The sequence below is a fragment of the Lepisosteus platostomus genome, chromosome 10, assembly GCF_059453375.1.
Source record: "Lepisosteus platostomus isolate fLepPlt1 chromosome 10, fLepPlt1.hap1, whole genome shotgun sequence".
NCBI lineage: Eukaryota > Metazoa > Chordata > Actinopteri > Semionotiformes > Lepisosteidae > Lepisosteus > Lepisosteus platostomus.
In genome coordinates, this window is record NC_142620.1 from 10,783,148 (window position 1) to 10,794,535 (window position 11,388).

The 11,388-nt window shown below is 36.5% G+C and overlaps 1 protein-coding gene across 4 annotated transcripts in view; it reads right to left on the minus strand.

Annotated features, from left to right (window-relative positions):
• The window catches only part of mdga2a (MAM domain containing glycosylphosphatidylinositol anchor 2a), a 210,875-nt gene extending 199,888 nt beyond the window's left edge, over window positions 1-10,987 (minus strand). For 3 of the 4 annotated variants that reach the window (XM_088648092.1, XM_088648093.1, XM_088648091.1), the window contains exon 1: window positions 9,932-10,987. In XM_088648092.1, coding sequence (XP_088504218.1) covers window positions 9,932-10,004 — 73 coding nt within the window. In that variant the 5' untranslated portion in view covers window positions 10,005-10,987. The remainder of the gene's footprint in view (window positions 1-9,931) is intronic. The other variant, XM_088648094.1, reaches the window with a different exon arrangement.
• Between the last annotated feature and the right edge of the window lie 401 nt (window positions 10,988-11,388).

Sequence of the window (11,388 nt, forward strand, 5' to 3'; positions counted from 1 at the left end):
CCTCACAAAATTTCTTCCTACTTTGTTTCTATTTAGACTTCCAGTTCCTACAAAAGGCAGACACAATGAAACCTGGCTCCACCTTTGAAGCTGTGGATACCCTAACTTACTTTCAAATCCAAAAGGCTCTCCTTTCAGCAGCAGCAAAACAAAATTAATCAACACAGTAATTCATGTCTTTCTGGACAGGAACAGGTCAGAAAATACAAACTTTACCAGGTAGGTTTATATTGGCTTCTCAAAACTCTTCATTTAAAATATATTCCATGCCCCAACATTCTGTCACACTGACTTTCAGAGTAATTTACAGGTCTTTTGTGTTTTTAATCAGATGAAGTTCCTCAAGGTACCCTACAAAGTGTATCAGGAGAAAATAATGTAAAACACAAAACATTAATGTCAAAAACCATAAACGCTTCTCATCCATCCAACCATTCTTACGTGGTCTTTTATTTCCCGTAAAGAGTCACAGCAACTTGAGCCTATCTCTCACAACATCCTAGGCAGGGCAGAAAACCTTATTCATAACATGTAATTAAAAATGTCAATGATCCATTGAATATTGAAGCAGTAAAAAACTCATAGCTTTTCTATTTGTCACATTTATTTAATCTGCACAGTGCAAAATAAAGCATTCTTCATTAGTACTCTTAAATTAACAGTCTCAGAATATTTAATTTGTTTCAAGAAATTACTATTCTTCATTCTTCATAGAGAAAAGTGCTCTAAAGCACCAAAATACAGTTACAAAAATAATACGAATATGCAAAAGGACTGATTTGCAGTAACGCCCATGAATGCCAATGTCTTCTTGAATGCAACTAGAACCTATGGATCCTGGCTGAACTGTGACTAGAGAGAACTCAAAAGAATATGGATTGTAAGCATGTAAAAGTAACTATATGCAAACAAATATATAAAACAAAGTGTCAGCAACTTCAGTGACTCTACCTGGTTCCATTCATGTAAGCAAATCTATGGATCAAAATTTGTACAGACAGTATGGTAAAGAAGTGTACTCATTAAATCATAAGAGGACTTAAGTCTTATTTTGTTTCCTCTAGATTTTAATGAGCGCATGGTCATTAATATAATTACATGGATCAGCAAAGCTGTGTAGCCCATAAAGGCACCAGCTTCAAAAAGTATCTCTTCAAAGAAACCCATCTCTGGGTCTTTTCTAGTGTTTTTTTTTTTGTTGAACAGTTATACTGTAAATGTATTTTTGTTCTCAATCCATACTAGTAGAACTTATCGCACTGACGTTTTGTGCAGAAGAATTCAAAATGGGCAAATCATTTATACTGTAGGTTTGCCGAGGACTGCAAATTCAATACGAAGCTGAAAAGGAAAACAAAATCAATATTTCCCACCCCTGAAACTTCACCAAGTCATGTTCACTGGGTCATGAAACAAAACCAAAGAGATCGTTCAGTGAACAAATGTGAAAAAAAAAAACAGTTCTGCTTAATAGAAATGAAATAATAAAAATGATTTAGCATACCTGGACTAGACAACTGTACAGTATAGGAATCTAAACAAACATTAAAACAATTAGACCAACAACACACAACCATAACATTTCAGTTTGAATATCTCCATGTGAGTGAAGTAAGAGAGTACTGCCCTACCATCATCTGACTACAACAATAGTTATTTATTCAGGCTTTTATGTATGGGCTTTTTAGCATTCGATTTTAAAGCTTTCTGACTTCTGAAAGCATCACTGTCAAGGCATTTCCTCAGCCTGGCTCTTCCCTGTCAAAGCTGCTTATCTGAGACATGCGTGGCTTTCCTGTGTTGTTTCAGGAAAAGAATGTTTGTGTATATATTACTTAACACATCAACACATGTACTGTACTTTCCTTTATTCTTTTATTCATTCCACACAGTTTCACCTGCACATTTATGGAGAATTTCACATGTTGTTTACCACAACAGACTTGGTACTGTTGAAGCCAAACATTTTTTTTTCTTATTTTTCTGTAATTTGTTTGTTTTTGAGATATGAGTTGGAAAGGTGGTAGGTTAAGCCTCCGTGAATCTTACACTGTCACCATGACAACAAAAGTGTCACTCCAAAGGATGTGTCTTAACTACAGCTGTGAGGGCTTCTCATGGTCAGCTTAACTGATAACTTTATTCAGAAGCCACCAAATTTGAAACAGATGTGGGAGATCATCAGAAGTATTTTGTTAACTTTTTGATACTATAGTAAAAATCCAGTTTAATAGCATTAATGCCATCACTTGGTGGATGGATAGGATCGCAAACCATTTCAAAATCTAGATACAATGTCTAGATTGTATCATTGTACGCATGATCAATTCAAGCAATGACTACTTTTGGACGTGATACAAAGTGTACTATAACTGTAATATCTGAAATGTTCTATATCGAATTGGTTGAATACTTTACAGTCGCATGGTCCTATCTCCTCCTGCCAATGGTGTACACGTAGCTGTAATGATCTCTCATTAAATACTTTACTGGCCATCATGGCTGTTTAATTTCATGAATACTTACAGTATGTTACAGCATCTACAAGCATATAGAAAAAAACAATACAGAAAGGCCTCAGAGGCCCATTTAATTTATTCCTGACATTCTAAAAACTCACTGTCCAATCAGCTTTATTACTGTACAATATATCAGCCTGGAAATGGATCAGGAATTGCTCTTTGGCATTACCATACAACTCATCCAGTCTCCACTTTAATGGAAAAGCACTTTTTTAACAATCTTTTACCACCTATTTTAACAGCAAGTCCATTGAAATGTCATCATTTCTGAGGCACTAAACTCTTATGGCAACAGGGATTTCACCCTGAAGCTGCGGTACTTCCATGTTTTTATAAATGATCAATGGCTATTATACAGTATGCACTTTACAATTATACCAAAATAGCTGAAGGAGCAGAAAGGGGCAAACAATCAAAGACCTTGCTTTTCCTACCTGTGAAAAAGTGATGACTGGTTGTCTAGCACCATATTTATCAATGTGACACGCGGGCTAGTTTGTATCCAAAGCCTTCACTACTGGCGAAAATAGAACCTTTGCTTTTCCATAAATCATATCTAGCAGTATTCTGAAACCACACGTCGTACTTTAGCCTTGTCAGCTGCCTAATACATCGTTCAAAATGTGGACAGTGAAATAATACCATTTACTTCACTAGCCTTCACAGAGTCCCTCTTCCTATCAGAGGGAGCTGAGAGAGCCAGTTCACGCCAGCAACCGTTCAAAAGACCAGCTGCACTTTGGAAGGCTGCAACAGCCAATGAGCCCACCAATTTAAAGTGGCGCACAGAAGCATTTGAGCATTCTGACTCTGTTATAGAAATACAGTAGGTCTTGCGATGATGTCACTCTCTCCAGCGGAGGGTTGTAAATTGGTGCCAAAGGCAAAAACTGGATTCCCTGGAGAAACTAGAAGCTTTTCCAATTCTGGAATTCTACAATTGAGGGTACAGTTCGTACAGCTACTTCTGAAATGGTCACCCTGTAATATGTGTCTCTAACGTACTGTACGCCAAAGTACATTCTCCTGCTCCATTTAAGAACCAGGCAATGAACTTGAGCATTTTAGCTACCTTATACTAGAAGACCCTCTACTGCTTAGTAATATTAACAGTTACACAATAAAAAGCATAAATTTTATTTGGAATACACTATGCACTGTAAGATTAATGCTATTTGACACATACCCTGTACAATAATTTCATTCAGACAAAGCACAAGATTTCATTTTACCTTGTACAAGAAACCAGAAATATTGTTCAGAGGATTTAATAGCAGGACATGGAATTCCTCATCTTCCTGTGGTCATAAGTAACTAAGACGCGTTGATGCTTAAAGGACAGTCAACTGCAATCTGCTCAGTGATGATTTTAAGCTGCCAACACTAGAAGAACTGAACAGACTGCCTTTGAGGGGATAAAAGATTCAATTTTAATGTTTTACTTTCATCTCAAGTCAGTTGTGGCCACAGCTTAGCGCTTGTACTAAGGTGATGTGTGGAAACATTTGGAATAGAATACAGGTGGTTATAATAAATCACTGTAATAAAACATTGGTATGGTGTGATGTGAAGAAGAGTCCTGTATTCCGAACAAATTGTAAAAGGGAGCTGTGAGGACTTCAGCTTTGCACGAAGAAATGGATTTCACTTCATTTACAAGTTGAGTATCTGAAAAAATGTGAAAGAGACCCAGACAAATTGCTGTTATGTTCTGTAGATTGTCTAAATTTATTGTCCAGGTTTGTTTGTCAATTGTACCTATTTTTTTTTCTCTAATGTCACTGGGTACAGATGAGCAAGTAAGTACTCCAATACACGTGTTGTACAGTATATGGCAAATAAAGAAATCTTGAATCTAGAAGGGTCAACAATAATCAACAATGTCTAAAAAAAAAACAAGTTCCAATTTAGAAAAAAAATAGTAAGATCATTTAGAAGGGGGAAAAATTTTAACTTGTGCATAAACTTTCTTAGAAGTAAAACTATAATAGTTACAAAACAAGCAGTCCAACTGTTGTAGGTAAGATTTCTCATTTCTAAACCAGAGTCAGAGTGCTAACATGTCGATAGATGTCACTAATAAGATGTTCATGAATGCCACTTAACTAATCTGACAATACCATGATAGCAAGAGAATGTTCAAATTTAGTAATAGAAGATGATATAAAAAATACAAAATAACTCCAATTTAAAGTGCAAGCAGCTAATCGGATGTTTAGGAAAATAGAAATGTTATCATTATCTGATATTGGAATACACTAAGCGCCGTAAGTTTAATGCTATTTGACACATACCCTGTACAGTAATTCCATTCAGACGAAGCACAAGATGTCATTTTACCATGTACAGTACATGTACCATGTACCCAAAGAAGGCTCCACAGCCGAAACATGTTTTATTTCTTCTCTTTTCAGCATGGAATAAACTGATTACCTGTTCATTATCTGATATTTACTTATTTACCTGACAATATACAGTATGTCTAAAACCCAAAGAAAATGTCTCTATATGAATAATAGTCAAATATCCAATACCATGTAGCAGACTGGAATTTGTATGTGTATCCTTCAGGGTGCAAACAAAGTAATATACTGTATTTAGAAACAATCAGAAAAGGCAGTAATGCATGTCACCTTGATAGCTACATAACTTATTTCCCCTTTTCTTAATTACGAGTTCAAAATTAATTAGAAAAAAGAGCTGCGCAGGCTTTAAAGCAATGTACATCAATTATACAGCTAATGCAACCTGTTTCAAGTGAATTCTGATTGTCTGATAGTTTCATTAACAAGTCCAGAATAATAACTTACCTGGCAAATGAATACAAGCTATTCTTGTCACTTGATCACCACATCAAACCCATTAGGAAGATGTGCTGTGCCTGTCATGTGTTTCCATTCTTTTTCAAAGAATTTAACCCTTTTTGAAAATGTTTAAAGGGGACTCCTCTCCCTTTAAACAATTGGGAGTGTAGGGCAATCACCAATGAACATATCTGCAACTATGGGGAGGATTAGAGCCCAGAAATCTCAACACATGGCGGGAACTTTTCAAAATTTATTTTAAATTAAAACTTTTAATCTTTAAAAAAAGAAATTATTCTTCAGATATACAAACAAGTGAAAAGATCAACCCGTCTATAAGACTTAAATACTACACAGCATCTCCACTTTAATTTCTTCCAATCGTGCAGTTAAAATTCAACTGATGCTTACTGAAGGCACAAATTAAACAAAGCATGACTGCACATGGCAAATCTTTTTTCTACATAGCTTAATCTTCTGTTTTTCACCATATATTGTTATAAAAAACACTTTTAAAACAGCCATTTTAATGGCTAATAAATTGTATATACTGTATAAAAAGGTTTAAAAAAACTACATACTGTATATGGAAGAGCATTTAGTACAAAAGGAAATGATGTTGCTTTTTAATCTACTCTTACATTGCCTCCAACTATATATCTCTTTGACAGCTGCATATTGACCTGAATGTTAATTTTGCTGCTTTCCTCAGTGAAGAATAGCTACTCTTTTTTTCCATTTCCTCATTTGATCTTGAATTAAACAACACTAAAAGATAAAGCGTAAAATGTTGATCAGAGGTTAATCACAAGTGAATAAAGATAAACTAGAAAACGTTCAGTAAAACCAGACCAGGTGCTTTCTTTTAAGTTCAAACTATTCATAAGAGTATAAAAAGCTTCACTATAACAATAATCCACCACAGAACTTCAGTGTCAAACTGTAGTAATGGATCAAAGCTATTTTGCATTAACATTGCAGAATACAATTAATGAAGATATAGGACTATAAAGTATGTAGATCTGTTATCTAAAATCTATTTTGTTAATTGTCATGCAGACTCTTTCTTGATATTTTGTTGAAGATTTATTGAAGATTAAGACTGCTGTTTTCCAGAAATGATCCCATAATCTACAAAAATTACACATTTACAAATCTACAAATTACACAGTACGGTATAATGTTCTATCATACTTGAATACATTGTTATAATTGCTGGAGAATCTTATCATCTATTCACCAGAGGACAGTGTGCTTATTTTGGAACAGTGAAAATGAGGACCTGATATATTAACGTGAGACAAAGGACAAAACAAAGTACATTCTTTACGTGATACGTTTTTAGGGTGTTAGAATGCGTTATAGGTTATGATTGAAATGTGCTTAAATTTGTGTGGTAATATGACCTACTGTACAAACCATAAGAAAAAACAACTTAACGATAATGATAATTTTTGGACAACTAATACTTAGCAAATCCTTTCTATAGCATTTATGTTATCTAAGAAAAACAGTTACAACATCATTATACTGTGATGTGTAACATTTCACATCCACACAGTGGTAAAGATCAACAGCACATAAGCATCTCTGCAATTATTAAATAGATGCAGGATTTCAAAGCTGGATTTTTACATACTGTACCAGCTTTTCATCAATACATTAGTAATGACAGGCAGCTCTCATAAATGGAAAAGTTACTCTTAATCAAATCCTCTTCATTTACAAAAATGTATTCCAAATACTGCTGCTGACATTTTAATTAGAATGAGATGCAACAAACCCAAACAAGCACAATATGTAAGGCTTATTCAGCAGTGCTCAAGAATATGTTCACCATCTATAAACATAAAGGCAGACCGATAACTTTAGAAAAGTTTTTGGTGGCCCCTTCCTAAAACCAATAATGCCCGCTATGAAAATGATTTTAATATTTCATATTCATAATCTCAATTAATCATTGAATCTGTGTTATGCAGGTATTTAACTCTGTGAACAGGCAAAGATCTGAAAGTTTCCAGTACAGTTGTTCTAATGTTTTGCAATAAATTCAGCATGTCTCGAAATAACTTGCACTTTTCATCCGATTTTGACACTCTTTCTACCAGCCAGTACACTATGGCTTTTACTAGCATACTTACAGTATGTCAGACACTTTGCACTTTCTTGAGTATGTGCATTTTAGATCATAGAAAAAGTCTTATGGTATCCACAAATCATGCTGGTGTAATACTTGTAATCTGCTTTAACTGACACACAGTACAGTACTGTAACCTTGTGTACCTCTTATGCAAATGACATCCTGTTGTTCCTCTGATTTTTTAAATAGATTATCAACACAAGAAAAACATTTTCAAACAATATTTAAACGTAGTAAAGCTCTGTTGGAGAAATAACCTTCTCTTAACAACACAATGTGTAACTTTGAAATGGCCTACAACAAAAACTGCACCTATACTCGCTGTGATTGTTGATTAAGCCTGTTTTAATGGTGATTAATTTCGTTTGTGTGTCAAATAGCAAGCCTGAGAGAAAACTGGTCACTTGTTTATTTTGCGTTTATGTTCCTCATATTTCCTTAGATCAATGAACCTACTGTATCATTAAGTTTCTTTAACAAGAGCACTAGCGAAAAATTCAGTTCCAAATAACGGCAGATTTGGTGAGACGTCACTACAAAAGTTTCCACTTTATTTGTGATCATCCATTACACATCCATTTTGTGCGTGGTACACAATGCCATATACTAAATAATCCTGTGTTTTTTTTAAGATTTCCATTACTTTATTTCAGCACAGTTTGCCATACAGTGTGAAACACTACCGTTTTCAGAAAGTATCTGATGTTATCCAGCGTTACAGTGTAAAAACGTGAAACTACAATGATGTTCTGAATTCCTGTCTTCACACTAGCACGTTTTTAATCTTCTCTGATATTTTTTTTCAAAAATACTGAATAACTTTCAAAAAATAAAAACTGAAACTGTTCATTTGGTTTAACTATTCTTCTTGTTATACATTAAATTGTTTAAATAAAAGACGGAACACTATGTACAAAACGTTGATACATTCGAGATCAACTCTAAACAACTAGGCGTACTTCAAAAGGACACTCACGGATACTAATACCGTCAGAAAACAAGGGAGAGTGAATGACGATAAAAGATAATAAATGTATTCTGTTCACTGCTTTTCTTTAAAATACAGTCCCGTATGTGTTCTGGAGCGCTGTATAATGCAAACAGCTTGCTTAGTCCACAGACTCTTTCCTACCTACTAACCATGTTTGCGTCACTGAGCTCGTTGACTATTTCTTAAGGCTCGATATGACTTCATCCTTTAACTGACACTCCGATACACATTCACTCCATAACTACAATGCAAAATCGACAGGCGGTCCGTGTCTCTGTGCTCTCCAAACAGAGCGATCCTAATGCTAAGGTAAACATCAGATTTTATAAGACAACCTGACCTAGAGGAGAGAATGGCAAACCTGTCTGATCGGCTCAGTAGCCCATAGCACATAGAACCAAATCAAATGCCTGATTAAAACGTCCCTCGTATGGCTTCGTTTTAGCCGCATCTTTATCGCAAATAACGTCTACGGAACTCTAAGGGCAAAACTGCTTAATTTACCCCATACATTTGCCACATAAAACGAATCCCACCGGTTGCATGCATTATCCCTATTCGTGCGTTAGACAGCCTTATGTGGTCAAATTTTCAGAGTCACCCAGTCTGATTTTGAATACTTGATTTCTTATCAGTCGTAACTTTCTCCATATATTATATGGATTTGACTTACCTGTATTGTATCTGGACATCTAGGGGAAACAAACTAGTTTTTTCAGTGTTGTCGAATTTTGTTACTCAGTGGTTTTCGTTCATGTTTATTTGGTTAATAAATACTTGCTTGGACACGGAAGAGCGGTGAAGTATCGTGAGCAAAAACTCACGTTTACCAGTAAAACAACCCCCACTTGTCTCAGAGAAAGGAATACAAACAGTTAAAACAAACTAGCTGGTGCAAAGGATGTAGCACGACCTCACCAAAGAAGAGGATTGGGCTATGAAGGCAGTCATTAGTAGTTACAAGTTTGCAATATAAATAAAAAAACAATGTTTGGATATAACAATGAGAGGGCATTCCGTTTCCTCTCACCATTAAAGGACGAGCTGCAGTTCAGTTCACCCTTCGAGTTCAGCGGGATAGATGCCTTGCAAATAATTTTCTACATGAGGTGACTGTAATGCGTTTTTAAAATGCAGTGCGAGATGTGTGCATTCCACAAGAGGCTTTTATGTTCCAAAGCTGATACCAAAAGAAAACCTTAAAATGCTACAGGAGACAGAAAAACATATATTTATAACCCAAGTGCTTGTTACTTATGCTTTATGGAAACTCAGTGTCTCATAAATTTCCGGCTGACATGCATATATCCCTTGTAATAATCACGCCGTGTAAAATATAGGTAGCTATGCTCCATACTGTTGATGGAAATAAAGGGATGTGACTATGCATCATGATTTATTCTTTCTTTGTTTACAAGGTCATGATCATTTTTATTAAAATGTTATAAAAAAATCTCCGTGTGCATCCACTTACCATATACTCCTTGGCAATAAATGCCTTCCAGAAACACCGTGAGCAGCCACAAGAGACCGAAAACTAAATCCATCTTTACGTTAATGTCAACATATCCAGCTCGATGATGACGGAACCTTCCTGAGGCAAGAGGCTGCGAGACAGAACTCGAATCCCGGCTTATATCACAACGAGCTTCCGCTGATAAATCAAGGTTCTGTCTGCAGAGAGGTAAACGGATTTTTTTTAAAAAAAAGACGTACAAAAAGCAAAAGAAACAAGTATTATGCTCACCAACCGATGTCAACTGAAATTTGGATTTCTGAATTGTTTAAAACGATCAAAAAAGCAGGTGTGCTCGCAAAGAAGCGAAGAATTCACAGTGAAAAAAATATTTTGCGGGTGGCACACCAATCGCAGAGCTGAGTGGGCTTTTTAATGCAGATCGAAACAGGGGGAAAAAACAAGGTCTTTTCGTTCAGATGCATTAAAAGTAACTCTAGAAGCGCCCCGGAGGATAATTCAACAAACACGCTAGATTGCAGTCCCGCAATATCCACTGGCATCCCTGTTCACCAATTCCATCAGCTGCCATTGCTATTGCAAAACCATCCAGATCCTGCAAGCCTTAGTCCGTCTTAAGATCCGCTGAACTCTCACATAACAGAGCTTGACTTTTGCCTTGCCTTAATATTTTTCGTTGCTCACGGCAACTCGGCGGACGGGGAACGCAAGGGAGTTCCGAGACGAGGGAGCGAGGAGATGGGATGCGCTCCCCGCTACAACACCGCTGCATCCAAAGACTGGGAACGAGTCATCTCCAGTGAATGAGGACAGGTCCAGTAACGCAGAAACCGAGTATGCACCTGATTTCCTACAAAACCCCCGGTTCCTTGTCGAGAGTGGAGAGGAGGAGGAGGAAGAGGAGGAGGTGGAGGTGAGTTTTGTGGTTGTGGTATTTTTTTTTTACCTCCACACAGAATGTATTAAAAGACGGATGGATTGGTTGAGGGGATGAACAGTCACGTTGCCCAATACGTGCTGTGGAGCTGGAGCGCGGAGCCGCAGCCAGTCGACGTCAAGGAGTGCGTGACTCTTCAGATCTCATCTGTATGGGAAGCAACACGCAGCGTCAAGCAGACCATGTGAAAATGCAACTGTTGGAAAGGAGAGTGGGCAAAAAAAAAATAAACATAAAAAAGGCTGTAATTTATCATTCAGGAGAAATGATTTTTATCATTTTTTTAAGACAGTGCAGGAACACTATAAAACCAGAGTCGTTTCGTACTTAATTCTCAGATCGACCAGCCCATTCTGATTTTATGGGTAGTTCAGTCGCTGCCGCCTTGAAAGGCTCGAGATATTTAATGCATGCTAAACATGACCTCCACCCCACACACTAACAGACTCTCTCTCTCTTCCACTTTTCCGTTTTGACTCTTTCTGCACTGAACACAGTAGCCTCTGCATTCGGTTAA